This window comes from Delphinus delphis, chromosome 13 (genome assembly GCF_949987515.2).
Source record: "Delphinus delphis chromosome 13, mDelDel1.2, whole genome shotgun sequence".
In the NCBI taxonomy this organism is placed as follows: Eukaryota; Metazoa; Chordata; class Mammalia; order Artiodactyla; family Delphinidae; genus Delphinus; species Delphinus delphis.
This window is the reverse complement of record NC_082695.1, coordinates 17,893,938-17,919,398: the sequence shown is the minus strand read 5'-3', so window position 1 is coordinate 17,919,398 and position 25,461 is coordinate 17,893,938. Positions and strand designations below refer to the sequence as shown.

At 49.0% G+C, this 25,461-nt stretch overlaps 1 protein-coding gene across 1 annotated transcript in view; it reads right to left on the bottom strand.

The window, feature by feature from the left end:
• Positions 1–1,358: 1,358 nt before the first annotated feature.
• The window catches only part of SVOP (SV2 related protein), an 87,241-nt gene continuing 63,138 nt past the window's right edge, over positions 1,359–25,461 (bottom strand). Inside the window, exons 11-16 of the mRNA XM_060028245.1 lie at positions 19,924–20,000; positions 16,345–16,452; positions 12,416–12,527; positions 11,414–11,495; positions 8,466–8,555; positions 1,359–7,027 (exon numbers count right to left, since the gene is read on the bottom strand). Coding sequence (XP_059884228.1) covers positions 6,821–7,027; positions 8,466–8,555; positions 11,414–11,495; positions 12,416–12,527; positions 16,345–16,452; positions 19,924–20,000 — 676 coding nt within the window. The 3' untranslated portion in view covers positions 1,359–6,820. The remainder of the gene's footprint in view (positions 7,028–8,465; positions 8,556–11,413; positions 11,496–12,415; positions 12,528–16,344; positions 16,453–19,923; positions 20,001–25,461) is intronic.

Here is a 25,461-nt window from a genome sequence, read left to right as displayed (position 1 = left end):
CGCACCCATCGTTAACCCCCCACGCCACCTGACTCCTTTTTGCAAGAAGCACAAGGTGAGAGGAAACCACGGGGTCAATTCCTGAAGGAGAGTCCTGTTATCCCATGAGTCCTCAGAGGAAGGAAAGCTCAGAATATCCAAGTGGCGAAGGAGCTCTGAGCGAGGGAGAGTGTGAGGGAGCCCCGAGTGAGGGAGATCTGGGTGACGGAGGCTGTTGCAACCTTGGTTCCCTAAGGCCACAGAATGCACTTGACGTAACTGGTATCAGATTTCACTGCAGGAATTTATACATAGAACTGGGGTATAGAGAAGACAGAAGAGGAGAGCCATTGAACGAGCAACATGGGATGCCTGTTCCACATGCAGCACTCCTAATGGCTTCAGTGGCCCACCAGCGGCCCCACGGGCACTATGTAACCCTTGAGGAGGACCCCTTGGGGGTCGTCCCCAAAGGAACCCCTTTATAGATAACTAAACTCACCAAGCAGATTGAACGTGTCCCTTACCTTCTGGCTAGCACACTCTGGGGTAGCAAACAGGCTTCCAGATGTTTCTGAGAGCTTTGAAGGAGCCCAGACGGCACCTTAGCATCTTCATCCCTAATTACCTGCCTCAGCCTCTGAGGTGAATTTTTATCTCTCCGGGGCTTTGGTAAAAACCAGAGCCTAGTATTCCTCATGCATCTGGGACCAGTGACACCCTATGTGCTGTGAGGGGGTCTTGATGGGCCCATGCCATCTATATCCATGTCATCTCACCTGATGGGCTCTTCATGGAGCATATGCCATGAAGATTTTGGCTGGCCCTAAGCTAAGCAGGGTATGAGAGCCAAGATCTTAGAATTCCTGCCCTAATAATAACAACAATTATTATTTTTATTACAGTTATAATTTTTTGCATTCTAATGGGCTACTGGTGCTCAACTCTTACAAACATTATGCATTTATTCCTTACAACCTACCCCCACCCCCCCCGGAAGTATCTATTATTCCCATTTCGTAGGTGAGAAGACCAAGGCACAGAGAGGCAATACAAGGCCAGCAGCTGGGAAGGGGTAGAATGGAGATTCAGGGCCAGAAATTATGTGGTTCCAGTGGCTCACTTTCAACCACCATGAAACACTGAATCCCAGGTTGGGGGGAAATACATAGTTACGAAGGAATAGGTTGGCCTCCTCCCCAACTACTGCAAACACACTGTAAAGGAACCAGGTCTCTCCTCCTCACAGCCACATTTGGGCCAAGATCAGGGGACTCTCACCAGATTGGAGTCAGGGACACTTCCTGGTGCTTGGAGTGGAACACCATTTTTGACTAAAGTGATTGCCTATCCTAAAGTTCCCCAGGGAAAGTGACCCTTACCGCTTTGTCAGCAGGAACACTACAGGGCCCAGAACACAGTGAACTCACAAAAATACATGGCCAGGGCTTCCCCGGTGGCACAGTGGTTGAGAGTCCGCCTGCCAATGCAGGGGACGTGGTTTCGTGGCCCGGTCCAGGAAGATCCCACATGCTGCAGAGCAGCTAGGCCCATGAGCCATGGCCGCTGAGCCTGCGCGTCCAGAGCCTGTGCTCCGCAACAGGAGAGGCCACAACAGTGAGAGGCCCGTCTATCGCAAAAAAAAAAAAAAAAAAAAACATGGCCAGGGAAGTCTCTATTCAGACCCAAAGTGACTCTCCTTTTTGTAAATAGTAAAGACCTCTTTGCAATGTGGTTTCCTCTTGATTCCATCCCAAAATTCAGAATAGAAGGAACATGGGGAAAGTCTGCAATCCACATGGCGCTGTAGGACATTTGCCTTGATGTCTTCATTCTTCTTCACTTAACATTCCTGCTCCTTCCCCAGTGGTGATCTACAACCATATTTACAATGAATGCTCGGCCGCTTGCTGAGTTTATAAAAGTTTATCTTTTCTCATTGAATTGTTTTGGAACTTTGGTGAAAAATCAATTGACCATAAATGTATGGGTTTATTTTTAGACTCTCCTTTCTATTCTATTCATCTGTATATCTACCCTTATGCCAGGACCACACTGTCTTTTTTAATTTTTAATACATCTTTATTAGAGTATAATTACTTTACAATGTTGTGTTAGTTTCTGCTGTACAAGGACCACACTGTCTTGGTTACTTGTAGCTTTGTAGTTAAGTTTTAAAATCAGGAAGTGTGAGTCCTCCAACTTTACTCTTCTTTTTCAAGATATTTTTGGGCTACTCTGGGTCCTTTTAGTTCCATATGCATTTTACGATCAGCTTGCTGATTTCTGCCCCAAAAAGCCAGCTGGGAATTCGACAGGGATTGTGTTGAATTTATAAGGTTAATTTTGGGAGTACTGATTGACACCTTAACAATTTTAAGTCTTCTGATCCATGGTCATGGAATGTCTCTCCATGTCTCTCTCTGATTTCTTTCAGTAATGTTTTGTAGTTTGCAAAAGTCTTGCACTCCTTTTGTTAAATTCATTCCTAAGCGTTTTATCCTTTTTGATGCTATTGCGGGTGGAACTGTGTTCTTACTGATGAATCTGGGAAGCGCTCTGTTCTCTGGCATGGTGGGGGTAGGGGTACTTGAAGTGGTTCATCATCAAAATACTCTTGATTAATTTAGAATGATTACACGTGATGTATCCAGATGTTCCAATGTCAAGGAATCAGAATATAGTAAAGTACCAATGGTGACTAAATCTGGCTGTAACCACCGAATCTTTGAAGAGCTGGAAGGTGCTTCAGAATGTTCTAGAGCTTTGGGATTGGCATCCTGTGTGCCTCCCACAATACTCTGCATCCCTCCATTAGCGCCCGTATCAATCTCTGTCCCACCCATCTACGTTCCCCCCACTACGCTGTGAGTGCATGAAGATAAGGACCATGTCTCAATTCTTTTTCACAACCTCTGTGTTAAGTATCATGCCGATACGTGGTGGATACTCCATGTATACTGACCACATGCCATGCCATGACCCAAAATACACTTATAATGAACAGACTCCAAAGTTCACCTATGTGCTGCTGTGGGTTCTAGGCATACCATTAATTGTCTGTGCCACCAGTAGTTGTCACGGCCAAAGCTTCCATGTTCGTGCCTCCTGATCCCACCTCTCCCTGACCCAACTGATTGGACCAGGATTGGAACCAACACTGAACTGGGCCAATCAGCTTTCTCTCCTGAGACTTTAGAAGCGGGACACTGAACAGCTGAGTCAGATGTGTTTGCAGAGCTGAGCCCCGGTGAGCCCGAGCTATATGCATAGTCAGTCAGGCATATGCAGCAGCCATGAGGGGTCAGTAGCAAGCCAGCCTGCAGAGAGGGACAGAAACCAGGGCCACGGACCCAGAGAGAGGGCTGCCTCAGGCCCTGGTGGCTCTCCAGGTCCCGTTCCCTTTATTTCAGCGATCGTTCTAACCTTTCAGAGGCTGCAAACTGGTCGCCCGTCGACCCAATCTGGCCTACAGATGAACTTTATTGGGGCCACACATTCAAACATTCAAACAATCCAACATAATAAAATTAAAAAAAAATTGAGCTAACATACTAAAATTCGGAGATTTCACATAAGAATCCAGATTCTTGTCTTGAAAATCAGGCGATTCTATGGTACAACAAAATCAACTGGAGCTGAGTCGTAGCCACCCCCCATGTCCCATACTCTGCCACAACCTTCCCCTCTTCCTGGTGTTCCTTACACTTCCGCTTCCCGCATTTATAGTCCCCAGGAAATTAACTACTGTTCCCAGCCTTATATTAAAGCTGTACTGCTTGATTTGAATTAATCTGAGTACAATTTCTATTCCTTGCAACTAAAACAGCCTTGATGAGAACTCTGTCAAGGTTTCTCTCAACTATCTCCCATCCCACCACTATTGTCTTCCTTCTACCAGAATCTCAATTTTGTGTTCAAGAGGCTGTGGGTATCTCTTGATCCTGTGGGAGATCGTAGGCTGGGATGGGCATGCGACCCAGGTTTGACCAGTGCAAAGCAATGGTAAATCTGCTGCGGGATTTCCCTTTCCAACCAAAAACAACAGACCCTTTAAAAAGAAAACCTTCTGTGACTGCTCCTTCCCCATTCTAACATCTTGGAAAAAAACTTGATGCCTGGCACTTTGACAGCTATTTTGTGACCATGAGGTTTCACACATAGGGTCAACGGGCAACATGCAGAGGACGGCAGAGAGGAAAGGCAAAAAGAAGCTGGGTCCTTGATGACACTGTTGAGCTGCTGAACCTTCCCTGGAACTCTCTGACTCTGGGCTTGTTGTCAAGTGAACACTTAATATTCTAATGGGTTAAACTACTATTGGTAGGTTTTACTGTTGCTTGCAGCTCAAGGTTATCCCAGTCCTTTGATGCTTACTATAGTAACCAAGGGATGATCTTATCCTTCAAGCCTCTCTGTTGCTTAACATTATTTAAAAATAATGCACATCCATATTCATTTCAAAGCCCATCTCTAAGATCCTCTTTTATCTCACTGCCAGCACATCCCATTTATGTATTCCTGAGCATACTTGAAGGGAAAGAAAGAAACCATATAACCCTAGCGACACGGAACATCTTTTGCCATTTTCTAAAATCCTTCCTAACACTGAGAGAAACAGATGACATTTCCAGTACTGAAAAGGGGAGCTTCTGGACAGTTCAAAATTAGATACAAAGGTCTTCAGCTAAAGGTCTCACGCATTTCAGAGGTTTGGGCAACTTCTGTGGCAGCTCTTGTATCATTCAATAATATCGATTTTATACAAGGGCAGGCAATTTAGAAGGCCAAGAGTTTTCACCTTTCATTTTCTCAACAAGAGAAAACCCACAACTACAAGCCTCTTTACTCCAGCCCCTGGAAAACATCTCTGCGCACCAAGCCCTCCTTCCCCACGGCAGCCCCCGGATCCTCCAGGTTATTTGAGGGTGAAGCAAGTGGACTTGCTCATCCGGCAGTGTCTGGCCAGCTGGAAGGCAAAAAAGACAAGCATAGGCTCTTAGTTGCCCAGGAGAGCTCAGCAGACCAGAAATAATTAAAGCTTTAGCCACTCATGGTCCAGGGAGATGTGGGTGTCAGAGAAAGGAAGCTCTGCCACGCTGCCCCCTCTGACTGCCTGGGCTTAGAGGGCTGCAGTACATATATTCAGGGATGTGGGATGATTTGCAGTCGATCTAGGACCTGGGCCTGAAGAAGTCACCCACTGCGACCTCCACACCATTAGAAGCAAGTGTTGCTTCCAACAGACTCAAAGTTGGCTGCCAACTGTGCACCTTTTCCCCCTTGCTGGAAAGACTGTCATATTAAAGCAAATGAAAGCACTGAGCTTACCCTACATGGATAAAGTTGGCAACACCGTTAAGCTGAACCATCACTAGGACGTTGTGACAAACGAACAAACTTCAACTCTTGCAACGTCCATCACCAACATGTTTTAATAAAGGTGAACGTACACATTTGGCTTCCTTGGAATGTTCACTTCAAGCAGATACCTCCAAGCAGACGGTCAGTCTTCTCTGGCCTTTGATGGGATCTGGCATCTCCGTCTCTCCTTCCCTAAGGTCCCGCCTTCCTGGCGGGGAAAAGGCTCGTGGAAACCAAATCCTGGAGGTGGATGTTGTCTGCTGAGACACAGCATCAGCCCTTCCTCTGGAGGCCAACCCCCAAATCCAGTTGACCTCCCTTCTCTTTCTTTGAAAATGTACATGTTTCACATATCTGGGCCCGCCCGTTCCTCCCTACCCATGGTATCCATGCCGTGGGGTCCATTGCTGGAACCCCAGGAGCTGCCTCTATGGAAAGACCAAGCCACCCCTTGACAGCAGGGATGGCAGAGAATCCAGGGAGGAAGGATTCCTGGTCCCCTGGCCCGCACGGGAGCAGGTGGCTGGGGGGAGCATCTTTCTGCTTCTCGGTCCGTTTGGCCACCCACCGCGCTCAAACTCCAAAGCACTGAAACCTGACTTAACTGTTTTCTTGCCCCAAGAGTCACCAATCAGCCTGACCAACGAGGGGGCCAGAAAAGAAGCCCCCTGGCGCGACTTTTGCTGCTTCCGAAGGGGAGGGCCCTGCTTTGGTCGTGGGCTTGGTTCTCACCTCCCTTTTGCCTCCATCCCCAATTCCTGGGGGTAAAAGCTTTCTGAGGCTGTCATCTAGTGCAAGCCCAGCTGTCCTCGTGGCCACATTTGGATCCCCCGGAGCCAGAGACAGCAACTCCAAGAGGGGGCCGGGTGGAGGCACACGGCTCAAGTTCAAATGCATGTCCATCGGCCAGAGTCTCCGCTACTCAGCCCTGGGAAGGCAAAGCGAGGGGCCCCTTCCCTGGGAGCATTTCTCAGACCCGAGAAAAAGCTGCTCAGGCCACACCCAGGTCACCTGCAATTTCAAAGAAGAAAGCCTGGGGCCGGGGAAGCAGGAGAAACCTAAGAACAGGTCCAGCGGGTGAGTGGCAGGTCTCACAGGGGTCCCGGCCTGGAGTGTATCTACAAAGATCTTTCGGTTGTTGTTCACCGAGGCTGTGACCGGCTGACTCTGGATGGTGTCCAGCTGGCTACCGGCGTCACCAGGCACTGCTGAGGTGGCAGTTTTCCCATGCAGATCCACAGGTTATTAACAACCCCCCACACACATATACGGAGAACCCCCCAGAGCAGATGCCTCCCCAGCCCCGGATGGATCTTGATAAATATGAGAAAACAGTCAAGACACAAAACCTCGTTGGTCCAGGTGGCACCCTTGGGTGAGTTCTTGACGTGGGCAGTGACGATCAGTGCCCCAGCCGGGCTCCAGCAGCTCCCCGCTCTCTACAGCCTCAAAAACCAGCTCAGCCCCCCATCAGTCACTACTCCTGAGAGCCCGAGTTCGACCTAGCGACACCTGTGCCGTGCATCCCTCGGCCGACCATCTCCTGGCCCCACTCCCGATGGCTGGACTCCTGCAGTCCACGGCCTTTGGTCTCAATGGGCAAAAAGCAGGAGGCCAGGGCAGCCAGGAGGCAGCAGCCGCTGTAAACCGCCAGCGTCAGGTACACGGACGATTCCAGCATCACCTGGGGGGAGGGAGATGCACGCCGGTGAGAGCATCCCTTCTGACGCACAGGCACCACCAACCACACAGATAATATCGAGAACGCCAGGCCCTCTGGTAAGCCCTCTTTATCACTGGACTCCCATGGAGTCCTCACGACAGTTTTATCAGGTATGTCCTCCACCCCCATTTCACAGAGGGAAAAACTGAGGCTCAAAGAGGATTAAGCGGCATACCCAAGTTCATACAAAGACTAAGGATGGGGCTGAGATTTGAACCCAGACCCCATCAGGCTCAAGAGTCTATTTAAATCTCTCCCAAAGCAGCATGTCTGCTGACTTCCTAGCTTTACGTCCCAGGGCACGTCACGCAGCAGAGCTAAACCTCATTTCCTCATCTGCCGAACGGGCAGAAGAGCAGTAGCCATCTCCCAAGGAGAAGATGCCTCACTTGACACCATGCAGGCACATGGCAAGCTGTCAACCAGTGCTAGTTAATAGTGACGTACAATGGCCAAACACAACGGTACCGGGACGGAATGACTTGGCTAAAACACGTGTTGGAATTCTATTTACACAAAATACCCAGAAGAGGTAAAATTCATCCAGACAGAACGCAGACCAGTGGTTCCCAGGGGCTGGAGGAGGGGGAGCTGGGGAGTGACTGCTGAATGGATACGGAGGTTTATTTTGGGGAGAGGAAAATGTTTTGGAACTAGATAAGAGATGGTAGTTGCCCATCATTGTGAATGTGCTACATGCCACTGAATTGTTCACTTTATTTTTAAAATTGTATTTATTTATTTGGCCGCGCTGCGCAGCTTGCGGGATCTTAGTTCCCCGAGCAGCGTTTGAACCTGGGCCCCAGCATTGGAAGCGCGGAGTCCTAACCCCTGGACAGCCAAGGAATTCCCCAAATCATTCACCACCAGGGAATTCCCTGAATTAAAATGGCTAATTTTATGGGAGGTGACTTTTACCTCAATTTTTAAAAAGTGATAAAAACAGGAAAAAATGAACTGGATATTAAAAAAGCAAAACGATTCCCAAACAAGCTCCCCCCAAAAGGAAAGAAATGCTTCAAGACACAAAGAGCTGCAAAATTCTGCAACGACACCAAATCAACCAACTCAGAAACCAGGGCCTGGGACATTTGTTTCCCACTAAGGCATGGTGGCCTGTTTATTCTCATCCAAATTGTTTTCGGCCAAATCATCGGAAAGACCTGAGTTTGATTCCCAGCTCCTCTACTTCACAGCTGTGCGACCTTGGACAAGTCCCTTGACCCTTCTGAGCCTCAGTTTTCTCATCTGCAAGCAATACTTCTTCGTAGGATGGGCTGCTAGGATGAGATCAGGTAATGCACACCAAGGGCAGGGCAGAGGCTCAGGGTACAGTGACAGCCTGCCACGCAATGGCTTTTGTCACGCCCACCCCCTCTGTATTTGGGGTGACACCTACCTGAGCAATGAACGGGGTGATGAGCGCACCCACCCTTGCCATGCCGCTGCAGGTGCCCAGGCCCAGAGCTCGGGTCGCCGTGGGGTAGACCTGAAACACAGCCGCCAAAGTGGCCGCACTGAGAAAATGCAGGCCCCTCCCTCCTCTCTGGCTCGGGAATGATGGGAATCCCAACCGCCGCCCCACACCCTGCCCCCGGGGGCAGGTGGGCCTGAATTAGGGTCAATCCCTCAGGGGTTGGTGATACCAAGAAGGGGTGGGAGGGCAGGGTGGGGAGTCTCACCCCGAAGGGGACAGGAAACTCAACCAGATGAGGAGGGCAAGACGCCAAGCTGGGGGTGGGAACCTAGGAAGGGGGTCCTCCCTGCCCTGGGTGGTTATATCCAAATGAATAAATGAATAAATACTAAATTCCTATTTTTTCTTTCTTTCTATCATGGAAATTTCAAGCACAGACTAAAGTAGAATTGTGTAATCAGTCGTCTAGGACCAAGCCTAGAGGACCTGTGTTAGTTTCAATCATACTCTCTCACCTCCTTCCCCTCCTGAATTACACTAAACCAAATCCTAGCGGTGGTATAATGTCACCCACTAGATATTTCTGTATATGCTGCTTTGAAGAATTTTTCCTCTTAGAAAAAGACTGCAGACATTTCCCATGTCCATATTTGGTCTTCGCCAGTAGCATAATTTTTATTGGCTGCACAGGATTCTCTCATTAGGATCAATCCTCATTTATTGAACCAATTCTTCATTGTTAGGAATAGCCAGCTGGATTACTTTAAGCCAGGAGTCAGCAAAGTTTGTCTTAAAGGGCCACAGAGTAAATAATTTGGGCTCTGTGGACCATCTGGTCTCCGGCAACTACTCAGCTCTGCCCCTGTAACACAAAAGCAGTTGTAGACAACGACAGCAGCACGTGAAGGGCTGGGGCGTGTTCCAGTAAAGCTTTATTAATGAACACTGACATTTAAATTTCATATAATTTTCATATGTCAAGAAATATCCTTTTGATTTTGCTTTCAACCGTTTAAAAACATAAAAACCATTCTTAGCTTTTGGGCTATCCAAACACAGGCAGCAGGTTGGATATGGCCCGCGGGTCGTAGTTTGCTGAGCCCTGGTATTTGCCCTTGTAGACCTTGGGCCTCCCAGTCGCTGCAGGGCAGGCAGCCTTCTCCTGGTACTCTTCTGGGAGGCTCCGGCAACCAATCCACAAGCCTTTGTTGAGGGTACACTAGGCCAGATGAGAGTCACAGAGTAGGAGACCCAGGCCCTGCCCATAGGGAGCCTTAGTCGGAGTCTCCCTGGGGCACAAGCAAGGTGGCATGACTAAAAATACCAAAGAGGCACACAGACACTGAGGGCAAAATGAAGTTGGGTGGGGGTGGATCCTGGAGGGCTTCCTGGAGGAGGCAGCATTGGAGCTGGGCCTGGAAGGTGGGGTGAAGGGAGCAGGGCTCAGGATGATGACTCAAAGTGAGGGCTCTGGAGTGCTGTGCAGACCTGAGGGACAATCTAGATGGCTTCTTCCCCTGGCACAGCACCTGGTACATACTATCCTCTCCCTCCCTTTGACCCCATCTAAAATAAGATGAGATAAAATAAATACAAAACAAGTAACCCATAATCCCCGAGTGTGGGAAAATGGACACTCTGAGACGCTGTTGCATGGAGCGTAAGTTCAGGCAACATTTTAGAGGATGATTTTTTTTTTCAATCTTTCTCAATGTTTGTAATGTTTATTATAGGCTTTAATTCAGAAATTCCACATCTTATTTATTCTAAAGAAACCACACATGTGCACAAGGATAGGTAAAGCTATTTACCTCCACACTATAATAGTGAAAAGTTGGAAAATGATTCAAATATCCATTGGTAGGAGAATTGTTACAAAATTATGATTTGCCCAAACTATACTATATAATATAGTATAGTATGTAATATATATGATATAGTATAATAAAGTATATTATATAATATAAAGTATATATATTCTATAACAAAGTACAGTATATAATATTGATATATAGCATATATATTATATAGTATAGTAAAGGAATGTACCTAATAATATAGTATATAGATTACCATATAGTACAGTACAGAACAGTATAGTACAGCAGCTATTAAAACGAACAAAGCAGGTCCATATGTCCTGTGTTCCTTGTCTTCCACCTTCCCCTCCAGAACCTCTCTCTACCCCTCCCCACCTCATTCTCTGCCCTGGGGGCTGGCCACTGTGGACCACCAAGGGCTCCTAGGCTCTCTGCCTTACGGTTGGGTTCTGCCAATGGGAAGCCACAGTGGGAGATGGGCGGGAGGTGGGAGAGAGAGGCCAGGGTATTTATTCTCCTGCTCCTTCCGGTCTAGGTTGCCTAAGGGCACACGTGTCCCTCAACTAAAGGTCACAGCTTTTCTCTGCACAGCTCCCTCCTGGGACCCTGTAACACCCCATCTCCTCACCCCACAGGCCTTGGGTGGTAGCTGTGTCCCCAGCCACCTCCACCTCATTGTGAGCTCTGGGCGCTGCTCCATCACTTTTTGGTTTCCCTAAGCCCTATCCTACACCGCTGTAATCCGTCCTTTATTAAACTCATCTCAGTTGCTCAGTTACCCAAGTTGATACATGCACTAACATAAATTAGGAAAAAATCTGGAAGAATATACACTGAACCATTCAAGAAGGTGGTCTCTAGGAAGGCAGAATGTGAGGCCCTTTAGTTTGGGGGTTTTATACAGTTCTGTAACATTTGGAACTTGTACACCGACCATAAGTTTTTATAAGCAGAAAACAATGACTGAACGAAAGCCTGAAATAATGAAGGCCTTCACAGCCGCCACTCAGACTCAAGGACAAATTTCACTCAGAGGAGCCCAGGCTGGGTGTTTCCGGAGAAAACACCCGCCCCCTTCCCACCCTGGCTGCTCCCAGGCATCCCTCCTACCTCAGGTGTGTAAACATAGGCTGCTTGGAAGCCTCCAGAAATAAACGCTCTTGCAATGAAGAGTAACAGAGTGAGCATATTTCTAGGAAGAGAAAAAAAAAGCAGATGAGCAAGTATTTTTTCTGACAGTTTCTTTCAGCAAAGTTTTATCTGCCCAGGTAGAATTGACACCCTAGAAACTGGCAAAGCCCACCTCACCCAACACACCATCAGGCAGGCACGCAGACACACGCATCCCAGTGGTCTCTCGGAAGACCTGCTTTTATAAGTTCATCATTCTCCAAAGTTCCAGGCTGAGATGGTGGTGCCCAGGGTGGGGCACGGCTGGGGTGAAGTGATGTAAATAATGAAAAGTCTAGATAGGACCTCGTGGGGGCAGGAATTGAGCCAGGAACCAGCTGAACCAGGGAAAGGAAACTTCTCTTCAGTATTATGAGGATAATCGTGATCTCCAGCCCTCTGTTCCATTGTTCCCAGAATGTCTTTGAATATCAACATTTCCGGATCTAAGCGACATCTCCAGACCTTTCACAGATCTCTCATCTGTGGTTCGGTCTGGGGCCTCTTGGAGATCAACACAGGCCAGTTCCATATTTTGAGGCTCTTGATAGATGGAAAAAATGGAGAAATGCCAGAAGGGGATTATAAAACAAGACCTTGAAATATTGCCATGGAACAAATGAACACTTTTAACCCATATATGAATTAAACAGCTATATGCATGATCTTACTGGGAGATGATGTCAAAAGTCTACATGTAACGGTGTCGGAGCAAAATTTGGACCAAAGTGCCCTCCTACCCTCACTCCCATCAGAGGCCCCAACTTTGAGCCCAATCTGTTGTCCAGTTATGAAGCAGCCAAGAGCCTCAGGCTTCGTGAGGGGCTGGGGGGGGGTCCTTCAGGTACCCCAGGGGGTGTAATCCACAGTCTGCAGGCACAAAGACCTGACCGCGAGCTGAGAAGTAAGCCTGCTGGCCAGAGAGCTGAGTGCATGACCTACCTTCCAACACAAATAAACAGCAGGAGGCTGCAGAGGGAGAAGATGACGAAGCACAGGGCCATGGTCTTCTTGCGGCCCAGGCGGTCGATAATCCAGAGGGTCACAAGGACACCTGCAAGGGAGCAGGGGAGCCATGGGAGGCAGCATCTGACACGAGCCCCAATAACCCCACCTCCTGGTGCCGCACGCTGTGTAATCCACCCCTCTTGCGAGTGGGCTGGACCTCATGACTCGCTTCTAATGACTAGAATATGGCAGAAGTGATGGGATGTCACTTCTTTTTTTGAGTCAAAAAATTTTATATCGGGAAGTCCCTGGCAGTCCAGTTAGAATTCTGTGCTTTCACTGCTGAGGGCCCGGGTTCGATCCCTGGTTGGCAAACAAAGATCCCATAAGCCACGTGGCATGGCCAAAAAAAAAAAAGTTTTTATAGCAATATTTATGACAAAAAGACTTACAATAGCGTAAAAGCAATCACTTAAAATTATACTTTCCATAAATGTCATTAATGTAACTAGATGCTGACAAACTGCTTAAAATGCCTTGAGGGACTTCCCTGGTGGTGCAGTGGTTAAGAATCCGCCCACCAATGCAGGCGACACGGGTTCGAGCCCTGCTCCGGGAAGATCCCACATGCCGCGGAGCAACTAAGCCGGCACGCCACAACTACTGAGCCTGTGCTCTAGAGCCTGCTGGCCACAACTACTGAGCCCGTGCGCTGCAACTACTGAAGCCCACGCACCTAGAGCCCATGCTCCACAACAAGAGAAGCCACCACAACGAGAAGCACGCACACCGCAACAAAGAGTAGCCCCCGCTCGCCACTAGAGAAAGCCCGTGTGCAGCAACAAAGACCCAACACAGCCAAAAATTAAATAAATAAATTTATTAAAAAAAGAAAAAAATGTATTGAGTTCTATGTCTACTGCAAGGTATATCCGTGAATCTTAGTCAGTGATTAGGATTACAGCTTTTTAAAATCAATTTATGCCAGTCTTAAAGACATATATCCATATGTCACTAGGGAGGTCACTTCTGAGATAAGCTTATGCAAGACTGACGTCTGTCTTGCTGGCATTTGCCCTCTCCCTGGCTCTTCTCATGAACTTGCCTTGATGGAGAAGGCCACCTGGCAAGAAACTGAAGGTGGTCTCCGGCCAACAGGCAGTGGGGAACAACCGGGGGAGTGAGCATGAAGCAGATCCTGCCTCAGCTGAGCTTTCAGATGAGACCACAGACCCTGGGCCAACACCTCCATTGCAGCCTTGTGAAATACACTGAAGAGAGGACCCAGGGAAGCCCAGGTTCCTGACTCACAGAAACTGTAATAAATATGTGTTGTGTTAAGCCACTAAATTTTGGAATAATTTGTTACACGGCAATGGATAACTAATACAGGCACCAAGGGGAGCCTGAATAGCGGCATTCACTGAAACCAGGCAGCAGACACCTGGGCTGGGCGTCAGAAACACGTAGGTTCTAAGGCCTCATCTTGCCTCTAGCTTGTCATGTGGTCTTAGGTTAGTCCCTTGCCTTCTCTGAACCTCAATCTTCCTTTTTTTTTTTTGGCCATGCCCGGCAGCATGTGGGATCTTAGTTCCCCAACCAGGAATCAAACCCATGACCCCTGCAGTGGAAGCATGCAGTCCTAACCACTGGACTACCAGGGAATTCCCTGAACATCAATTTCTTCATTGGAGAAGTAGGACTAAATAAAAATAACATTCTCTACCTCAGTAGAGGTGGTATAGCATATTGCTTGATAATCATAATAATATAATAATAAAATCTGGGCCAAGCACTTTTACATCTATTATCTTGTTCAATCATCAAAACAAACCTCTAAACTATAATGGAAGAGAATAAAGAAAAGAATATAGACATACACACATATATATATGAATAACCAAATCACTTTGCTGTATACTTGAAACTAACACAATATTGTAAATCAATTAGACTTCAGTTAAAAAAAAAAACCTCTACAAAGCATGCTAATAGCCCATTTCCCACTTTTATTCAATCAATACATTAAGTACCTACTGTGTGTCAGGAGCTGTTCTAGGAGCTTGGGATGTGTCAGTGAACAAAACAACAAAACAATACATGTAATAATAGGGAGGAAGAATCTGAGTTTCAGAAAGGTAAAATCATAGAAATGGTGAATGCCTGAAGTCCCGAAAATGGCAGCTGGCAATGCTGGGTTTAACTCCAGAGGCTTTAATGTTACCTGCTAAGCTATGTGGGAAAGATAGACAATGTAGTATAGGAGTGGACTCTGGGCTCTGGGGTGGGAACACAGGTCTTAGCTCTGCCAGCTGTAGGACACAGTGTCTTAGTTGGGTTTTCGCAGAAGCAGACCCCAGGACAAGGGTCCGAGTGCAAGGTGTTTACCTGGGAGGTCATCCAAGGAGGCACCAGTAGGAGAGTGGAGAAGTGAAACGGGGAAGGGACGCAACTAATAAGGGTGCATATCAAGCAAGTTACCACCATGGGAAATTCCTACTGGATTCCACTGGAGGGCTCTGGGAGTCAGTGTGGAACGTGCACCTTAGAATTCTACCTGATAGGTGAGGAAATTGGGGTATTTATACACTGGTTGAAGGCTGTTCCCAGGTGTTAACTCCCTGGCACCTGCAGCCACCTTTCTTGCTTCTAGTCACTGAGGCTTTCAATTCCTCTTGAGATAGCCCTCAGCACAGAGATGCAGAAATCGGCAGCTGCAACTGGCAGGAACCATTTTTGCTACACCTCTCCAATCCTCAGTTCCTTCAGATGTGAAATGGGAATGATACTACTTCACAAGATGAAATGAGACCATACCTGTAAACTATTTAGCACAGTGCCTGATATATATACAGTGAGCAATCAGTAAATACCAGATATTATTATTGTTGTAATAATACTATTTCTTAAAGGAAAAAGATAGATCACCTTTGCTTCATGTACAGGTTTGGCTTTTTAACACCCCACCAATCCTTTCCAGTGTGACTGGTGTTGGGGAACAATTCTCCACGGGTCTCTTGTATTTCTGCACAGCTTGTGAGCGGAGGCCCTAGCTGCCCTTTGGTTCCAGGCTAGCATTCCAAGGTTGTTTGTAGAGCCAACAGCCTTGGAAGACAGAGATACTGCCTCCTTCTAGAGCAAGGGGAAGGTCTGTTTACTGCCCAATGTAGTAAAGATGATGTCTCTCTCCAAGGCAAAGGCTGAGCAGGTTTCCGGCAGCCCATTATAAAAGATTTGGGTTCCTGAAGTGTGAGATGCCCGAGCTGTGTTGCAAATCCATTGCACGTGTAAGATTCACCCGGACCCATCCTCATCATCCCCAGGGGACTTGAGGGCAAGAGGAGCCAGCGCTAACATACTACTCAGGCTGCCTGCTGTGCCGTGAGTAATGGTCTTTTGTCTCTGACCCAGGGGTCTTGTGTCTTCTGCCGGTGTGTGTGTGTGTGTGTGTGTGTGTGTGTGTGTGTGTGTGTGTGTGTGTGTGTGTGTGTGTGTGTGTGTGTGTGAAGCTGGGCAGCTTAACTTGTTAGCCTTCAAATAGAGTAAAATGTCAGCCTCTTCACAGTTCTTGCCAACTTGTAGCTAAGGGTTGAAAACAAATCCCCAGCTTCCCTTAGAAGTGGGATTTGCGGGCTTCCCTGGTGGCGCAGTGGTTGAGAGTCCGCCTGCCACTGCAGGGGACACGGGTTCGTGCCCCGGTCCGGGAAGATCCCACAAGCCGCGGAGCGGCTGGGCCCGTGAGCCATGGCCGCTGAGCCTGCGCGCGTCCGGAGCCTGTGCTCCGCAACGGGAGAGGCCGCGACAGTGAGAGGCCCGCGTACCGCAAAAAAAAAAAAAGAAATGGGATTTGCTTCCAGGCGGCACCAGGTAAAGCCGCATTCCCAGGAGGCCCTGCCCCAGCCCACGTGGCACAGGTCCCTCACCTGGGAACTCAGACAGGGTAGTCCACAGCAGGTCCATGTAATCCTCCTCACTCAGGTACTCACAGGCCAGGCTGCATTTTGCCTCTACTGCCTTCTTCCGGCTGGAGACTGGAAGGTGGAGAGAGAGAGAGAAAAAGAGCAAGAGGCATGCGCAGTCTTGGGGTGCAGCCTCCTGCTCTCCACACCTTCCCTGGGTATGATTTGGTTGGGATGCCAGGGAAGGAGCATGGGCTCAGGACTCAGACAGACTCAGGTGTGAATCCCAACCAGCAGTGTTAGAGCTTCATCTCTTTAAGCCCCAGGTTCCTCATAATCCTGGGGCTAATAAACCCTGGGGCAAGGCGGTGGAGACACTGAAAGCAGGTTGTGCATATGAATGTGCTTAGCCCAGAACTGGCACATACGAGGTGCTTTTGTGGCAGACAGGCTCTAGGGTGGCCCCAACGACCCCCACCTATATTATCTGGCCCCCATTGCTTCCTCGATCGCACCTCTCTCTCCCTCGCTCTGCTCATACTACTCCAGCCACACTGGTCTCCTTGCTGTCCCTTCAATACACAAGGCATGTTCCTGCCTCAGGACCTTTGCACTGGCTGCTCTCGTCCTCCATTGCACTTTATATATCCCCATGACTAATTTCCTCACCCCTTTCGAGTCTTTCTTTAAATCTCACCTTCTCACTGAAGCCATCCTGACCACCCCACTTAAAGCTCTGACTTGCCCACGGCCACTTACTCTGCTCCACACTCCTGACCTCCCTTACCTTGCTTTATCTTTTTTCCCCCAAATCATTTGTTAGGAAACAGAGTCAAAGACTTTGAAATGGGCAAAATGTCCTGTCTTGTGAACCCTTATAGGTTATCTCAGCTTTCATGATCTTTAAGCTCTTTCACAACTTCGCATTATAGAATACCAGTGCAGATGATTCTTGTGTATAAAAATGCAAGCGGTGTCTGGTGGTGATGCGATTGACTATTGCCTTATGCACACTGCCAATTTTTGCCTCTAAGTGTAAATCCATTTCAGCTTTTCTGATCGCCTACATACATGTGTGTTTTGAATTCTCCTTTGAACCAACTGTAACCTCTTACTGGTGTTAGCAGACAGTTCCCCATGGGTCTCTCATGTTCTCTGCCTGTTTTATAAGCAGAGGCACTGACTGCCTTTGTTCTGGACTATATTTTCAAGGATTTTAGTTTAGCAAACAGCCTTGAAAGATAGAGAGGATCTCCCTTTGGTGCAAAGGGCAGGTTTCCTTATGGCCTTTGAAGATAGAGCATCTTTCTGCAGAACAAAGAGCTGGCAGGCTTATTATCTGGTATAAAAGATCTGGGGGCCCTAAGTTCAGAGTTCCTCTCATAACACAATCCACTGCTCCTTCCCTATCACTTTCCCACCCAGGTGTAACAGTGAGTTTTTTTTGTTTTTTTTTTTTGTGGTACACGGGCCTCTCACTGTTGTGGCCTCTCCCATTGCGGGGCACAGGCTCCGGACGCGCAGGCTCAGCGGCCATGGCTCACGGGTCCAGCCGCTCCGCGGCACGTGGGATCTTCCCGGACCGGGGCACGAACCCGTGTCCCCTGCATTGGCAGGCGGACTCTCAACCACTGCGCCACCAGGGAAGCCCAAGAGTGAGCTTTTAACACGGGGTGGCAAACGACCGCCTGCAGGCCAAATCTGGTCCCCTGCCTGTTTCTGCCTGGCCAGCAGGCTAAGAATGGTTTTTACATTTTTTAATGATTTTTAAAATCAAAAGAAGAATAACATTTCATGACATAAAAATGACATGAAATTCAAATTTGTGGTCGTAAAAAAGATTTCCTCGGTGGGAAGTCCCTGGAGGTCCAGTGGTTAGGACTTCGCGCTCTCACTGCCGAGGGCCCGGGTTCGATCCCTGGCTGGGGAACTAAGATCCCACAAGCCGTGCTGCGTGGCCAAAATAAAAAAAAAGGTTTCCTTGGAACACAAGCAAGGCTCGCTTGTTTACATATTATCCATAGCTGCTTTTCTGCTACAATGGCAGAGCCGTTTGGCCCCCAGAGCCTAAAGTATTTACTATCTGGCTGTTTATAGAAAAACTCTGCCAACCCTTCCTCTATAACATCCCAATGGATCCTCTGCTTTGCTTAAGCAGGTCCACTGTTACGGTGAAACCAAGCAGGCAAATCCTGAGTACGAATCCTTTCCATGCTCCCCCTTTCTTGCTTGTAGGAAATAGGCTTCATTCAAGCCTCCTAGACCTTCCCTGAGTTCCAAAGGGCAGGTTCAAACAGTTGCTAATCAGGGAAGGGAGGGGATGCAGAGAAAGGGGAGGAGCTGTCAAGAAACAATAGTGCAGACTTGGGGCAGAGTCCTGGTTCCTCCTCAAGGAATATACATAACAATATCTTTGAGTTCTTCTGCAGGAACTAAGGCCCTCACCCAGGTTGAGGATGGTAACTTCAGGCTGAGCACAAGATTCCTGGAACATCACCCTGTTCCCTCACCACCAACGAAGCAGAAGAAAGTCACATACCCTGTGGCCATCCCCCCCACCAAATTCTGCCTCTAAAAACTTCTCCCCCCCCGCCAAACCATCGGGGAGTTCAGGGTTTTTGAGCACAAGTCACCCGTCCTCCTTGCTCAGCCCTGCCATAAACCTTTCTCTGCTCCAAACTACGATGGTTTCAGTTTGTTTGGCCTCACTGTGTGTCAGGCACACAGTATTCGGCCACAGAGGCAAAGGATTTAGGCTCAATCAATACCAAAGCCAGAATTTATAACTGAACTGCTTCTCAGGGCGGTTAAGGCTCTCCCACACCTCCCAGCGAGATGTGATTCCGCTATATTATTAAATCCTTATACCAATAAACAAAACTATTAACTCAGATTATAGAGGCTTCATATGAAAAAGATAATTGGACAAATCCCGCAAACAGGCAAGAACTTGATCCCTTTATCCCCCATCCCGGGTTCAATGCTAGGAATCTAATATTCCCTTAAAGACAGATTGGTTTGAAGTCCAGACATCTGTGTAGAGACTTTGCTCTTTATTCATTCCTTTTGTCCATTGCCTTCCACCTCCAGCTCTACAACAGAATCACCTAGGGAGCTTTTCAAACCCACTCATGCCTGGGCCCTACCCCCAAAGCCGCTGATTAAATTGGCCTGGGCATTGTTTAAATGGCACTGCCTTTGTGGAAAAGCTCCCCCAGGTGATTCTGTCGTGTGGCCAGGATCGAGCTCCAACCTGATGCTCAGACTTGATGCACACGCAGAGGATGGCTACACAGGGTCACAGCCATAAAACTCAGGGCTGTACTTCATGGACCTCTTTAGGGGACATAAGATGTGATTCTGCTCTAATGTCAGGTCTACCGTGACAAGAAGGTCCAGGTTTCTACAGAGCGCCTTGGAAACCACAACCCAGCTCTTTCATGCTCAGATTTTGCAGAAACTTTCTCCCTGGAGTTTGTGCAAGGCCAGGCCCTGTGAGGGCAGAACCTGGGCTGGGGTGTGTGTGTGTATGACCTCGTGTGTTGGAAGTGGGGAGGGGCGGGAGAGGACGGTGTTAACTGCGAAAGGGCTGTTGATACTCACTGCTGCAGACATCTCCTGCCTGGAAGAGCTCAGTGGTGAGCAGAACTAATCCATAGTAAGAGAATGCATTGGAAAACCTGCCAGGAAGGAAGCAAGAAAGGTAAGGAAATGATGGGAGAAATGCAGGTCCCCATTCCCTAACCCCTCTGGAAGGACGTGCAGCTCTAGCAGCAGAGTCTAGGCTTTGGGCTCAGGCCACACTGGGCCTTTGCGGGGCTTTCCTGCTGCTTGAGCAGGAAGATGGTGGGTACAAAGCATAATGATGTGATAAAGGGAAGTGATCCTGTGTCCTTTGAAAGATCAAGAACTGAATTCTGTCACAGATAAAGCTACCTCCAAGGCTGTTCAGTCAACTGGCAAAAGGAGGGGGAAAAAATGGGGGAACCAAAATTTGGTAGAAAACAGTCATTTTGACAGATGCCAACAGATGTCAGGGCTTCTGGGTTGAGTTGAATAGGGAGGAGGAGGAAGATATATTTAATAATACAGGTAGCCCCTACTTTTTCAAAAGTTTGCTTTACTGCACTTCGCTTTTACGAAAGACCTACATTAGTACCTGGTTTTGCTCGCCAGAAGAAATCCGAAGAGGATTTTCACTTTTACGAAAAAAGGGAAAAGCGAAAATAGCATCCAACGCTTATTTTACAGAGGCAGCACCTGCCCCAAGCAGCGAGAGTAGCGCCACCAAGCCCCTTTCCCGGGAACTACACTCAGCACCTCAGCATCAAGCTGCCATTAGCTTTTTTTTTTCAATTGATTTTATTGAAGTATAACTGATTTACAATGTTGTGTTAATTTCCGCTGTACAGAAAAGTGATTCAGTTATACCTATATATACATTCTTTTTCAGATTCAAGCTGCCATTAGCTTTGAACTGTGTCTATGAGCATCTGTGCTTTACCTCCATTTATTTTATTTCTTTTATTAGCAAGACATGTCCTCAGGTAATTACTTCTCTTTATGCCACTTCAGTTTAGGAAAGCTTTCATTGGAACGCTCTACTTTTGAATAGCAGGGGGAAAACTGTATGCAGAACTGGGCTCCAGCTTTGCCCCCCGCCCCGCATTCCTGAGAGCTACATCAACTCACCAAGCATTTATTAAACACCTGCTGTGTGCCCAGTCAAATGCGGAGTCTGCAGACTTCTTGAGCATTTCAGATCAGAATGACGCAGTTAACTAATTCCCGACTGTCCTTGGAACCAGAATACTCAAGTCTGTAGGGCCGGAATATTCTCATCCTGTGGTAGTTATGTGGGAGCTCAGTCACAATCAGAAGCCGATGATTACTTTCCTTGAGTTACCACATGTGCTCTCAAATGTGACTTCTATAGTCTTCTAAAATTAGTCTCTCATTAATTGCTTAGTATTTAAGTAGTGTCAGCCCCACAGAATCACATGCACTCAAAGATAGATACTCTCAATTCTGTTTCCCCACCTTTTAAAATATCCCGCCAGCTCCATGCTTGTACTGGGCACACAGCAGGTGTTTAATAAAGGCGTGGTGAGTTGATTCAGCGCTCAGGAATGCGGGGGGCAGAGCTGGAGCCCCGGTGCTTTGTATTATCAAAGCTTTCCCCTCCTCTTCCCTGCAGTTGACCTCTTTGAGGTCACTCCCCTGCTAATTAGCACCTCTGCTCAAAGGTGAATAGGAAAAGTGAGAACTGTTGAAAACAGGACACAGAGCCTCAACCGGGGTAATTTTGTGCAGTTAATGCTGTAGAAAGAATTGAAAGAAGGGCTGAAATTTGACTAGCTGCGGACTATAAGTTAATTACTCACTACAAATGCCCTCCAGCCAATGCCAAGGTTGTTATTTAAGAAAAAGTGGATCAAGAACTGAAAGTTCTCAGAATGCCCATGTTGACCAAATCAGTGGTTCCCCAAATATTGGCCCTGTGCTGCTGGTGGTACCCAAGGCAATATGAATGGAGAGGGGGATGGATACAGCAAAAGTATTCAATCTTTTTGTGAAAAGAAGAGATTCCTTTAAGTTTCCTTTCAATTCTTTAATTGTATCTCAGTCTTATTTACGGGCTAACGAGTCCCTAACACCTCCCTTCTCTGTCTTTTTGTTTGTTTGTTTTGTAATTTAAGGCGAATCTTAACAGATTTATAAAAGCCGTATATACAAAATACATTTAAACTAACCCCCGTAGCTATACAATACACTGTTTACACTCTTAACCTGGAACACCGCATCCGTAAACCGAGGCCTGTTCCCCACTGTCGGTGCCATTATGGGGGCGGGTGTGGAGCTGCAGCGACACCCCAGGGGCGGTGCCAGTGACCCAGCACTCGGCTGTTGCCCTTGAATTTCCTTTCTGAGTGTAGAGACCCGGGAAGAGCTCAGAGCTCCGTTTCTGCAGCCGCCGCCTCCTCCGATCGCCCCTGCAGCCCTGCCCCCTCTGCGGGGTCCCCCACGTGCTACAGGGGACACAGCACAGCACAGCGGAGGACATGGCAGAGAGGAGGGGGCCGAGCACACCGCACTGAACTTCCTGGCTGCAGTGGTGTCAACAGAGAATAACGTGCCTGCCAATTCTAGCAGGTTTGACTGGAGTGAAGGAAAAGACACTTGGAATGTTTTGCCATTTGCATAACAGGTCAAAAGGTAATGCTTTAAGATCCTAGAGATGGGCAGACTCAATAGAGATCTATTTTAAATTTCTCGATAAACAGGCTTGTTGGAGAATCTAACAGTTAAGATGATGGGGAGAAAGTTTCACAGGCTGCCCGTGAGCCCTCCTGGGACGGGCCTCGTCCCCGGCTTCCACAGACTCTGCAGCGAGAGCTCTGGCCACCTGTTTGCAGGTGAACCTGGAAAAGGTGCCCGGGCTCATCCAGAAAGCTTGGGTGAGGAGGGAAGCCACGGAGAACTGGCTTTGTTAGCCCGACTGTCAGATCAAGGCTGGTTCCACGTTTGTGACCTGAGTTCCAGAGTCTCCTAGGTGACAGTGCTCTCTGCCCACCGTGGGCACCGATCTTTTTTGAGGGCAGCTTGACAGGCGGTGGTGGGGAGACCTCCAGCGTTACCCCGAGGCTTCGGGAGGCTTCCCCGGGGGCCCGGCCACTGAACGGAGGGGGTGGGGCCCAGGGACACGTGGCGGCTCCGTGAGATGCCTTAAAGCACCCAGGCTGCCACGGCGGCTCACCGGGCCTGTCACCACTCCGGGTGGGCGCTGCGCATCACAAAATGGGGCCTCCCGGAACCCCATTCTCAGTTCCTTCCCGACTGGAGAAATTCTGAAGTCGGCTGAAAAGCTGAGCCCCTGGACCAGCTCCAGGAAGCACCAGAACCCAGAGCTGAGGGCCTGTTTCCCACGACTCACAAGGGTCATGCTCTCAGCTGCCTCTACGTTGGACTTCCCTCGGCCGGACTCCGGGTCAGCCTCCCCAGGTGGGATGCGCGATCCCCGCCTCCCCGGTCACCAGAGCGGTCTGGTTCTGCGACCTGCCGGGAAATTCGGTCCCGTGGGAAACCTCCACCTTGGCTGTGAATAGCTGGGGTTATGTTCATTTGGGGGAATCAATCAGCTTCGGAAAGCACAAAATAAAGTGAATTCAGTGTTAATAAAAAGGCGCCTGAGTGACAAGCCTGGAACAGACTGACCAGGACGACTGTGACCCCGTGCGGCTCAGCCCTGTCTACCCTCTGCGGGCTGTGCAATCAGAGTGCCGGCCACTCGCCCGCCCAGGAGGAAACTCGGGCTGGTCCAGGAACACCCAGTAGCCGCTCTAGTGTTTCACTGTGGTTTGTGTTACACACACACACACACACAAAAGAAAACCACCAGAATAAAAACACTACCTTCATAACCAGATCAGAAGCGGAGAACCCAATTTCCAGGGGGAGCCAGGTGTGCGCTTCTCTGTGAAGCGAGCCACAGGGCCGCGTTTACGGCAACAGATGCAAAGTCTTCGGGTCCCTGTAATAAGAACCTCACAGTGACGTGCCAAGGTCAATGCTGGATTTGAGGAGGACGAGGGAGTCACCACAGGTCAGGATGGGATACAACAGCAGTTCCCTCCTGTTCTCATCTACTCCACACCCTAATTGCTCGCTTCCGGGGAGGGCCCTGCTGCCTACGAGTACTGTGTTTTGGGGCAGGAATCTCATGGTCTATTTCTGAGTTCCACCCCATTTCCTACCCCTTGCTATACTCAGACGCCAATTCCCAGGAACATCCATCCTGCCAGGATGTCTGAGAACTCACTCGGGCCCGGCAACATCGCGCTCCTTCCTGCTGTGACCTGGGGTGGGAGCCTCGCGTAGGAAGTTCCCACGTTGAGCAGCGCTCCACTCTCCTAGGGGCTCACGACCACCGTCAGGGTCAGCAGAACCCCCGCAGGTGTGCGGTCCACACCGAGGAGCTGCTCTGGGTATGAAGCATCCCATGTTAACCAGCAAGAGGCAGGCACTGGGGGTGCTTCGGGCAGGTAGCAACCTGTTGTGCTTTAAAGTAGTTTTCACCTGAAGAGATGCCAACATGGTGTGGAAACCAAAACCACCTATTTCGATATGCCATCTTGAGCACGAGTGGACACCCAGCCTCTAAGTTCTAGCGGGTTCTGGAGGGCAAGACCTGGCAGGAGAGCAAGGGCCCACACGAGCAGCCGAGCCTTGCGTGACCTGAAGTCCTCCTCCAGCAGAAGGTAGGAACCAGACACCGACAGCAGGACCGAGGAGGCGGAGTGGCCCTTCCACGCCCCACGGGCTCCACTCCACCCACAGCAAGTCTCGCCACTTCCCTGAACTCAGCGCGTACCACATGCCACCTGCCGTTAAGGGCCGTTAACACAGCAAGTGCTGGCCTCTGAGCCGCCTTAACCAAGCAGCTCCTTCCTCTGGGGACTCGCCACCACCCTCTTCAAGGCCCAGGAGGTGCTTCACAAATGCAGTCAGTAAAAGCAGCCCCTGCTCGGGGGGGCTGAGCTCTCAGCCCTCCCAGCTGCAGGCCCAGCACCAACCTTGGCACCAGGGCCTGCGCCCGGAACGCCGAGTCCATGAAATGCAGAATCCCACACCCAAGGCCCACCTCTGCCTAGGGCTGCCAGACAGACTTTAAAAGGGCTTGTCTTCTTCTTCAAACACAGCTCCCTAAATCTCCAGGCATCCCTGAAGAATGAGGTTGCTGAGCGCATCTGATGTACCTTACGGAGAAGGTGGCGTCAAAAGGCCCAGAAGGACAACCCGACACACAGTCGAAAGCTTAGTGGGAACTTGCTGCTCTTCACTTAAACCACAACAGCAAACCCAGCGTCACTTTCTTCCTGAGGCAGGTCGCAGGTCACAGTGAGGGGAGGATTCGGGGGCCGTTACGTTGTGGACCACAACTCCAGCAGCCTGGTGGGAGTCTTCCATGGTCCTCTGCTTCACGGCTCCTAAGCCCGGCTGCACAGCAACCACCCAGGAAACCAAGAGTGCATCCGTGTGATGCCTGTACTGCACGGCCTCGGAGTGGCTCAGCCCAGGGCTTTGCAAAGCCCCTCAGGTGACCAGACGGCAGCGCCAGAGCTGAGCATCATGATCTAGTCC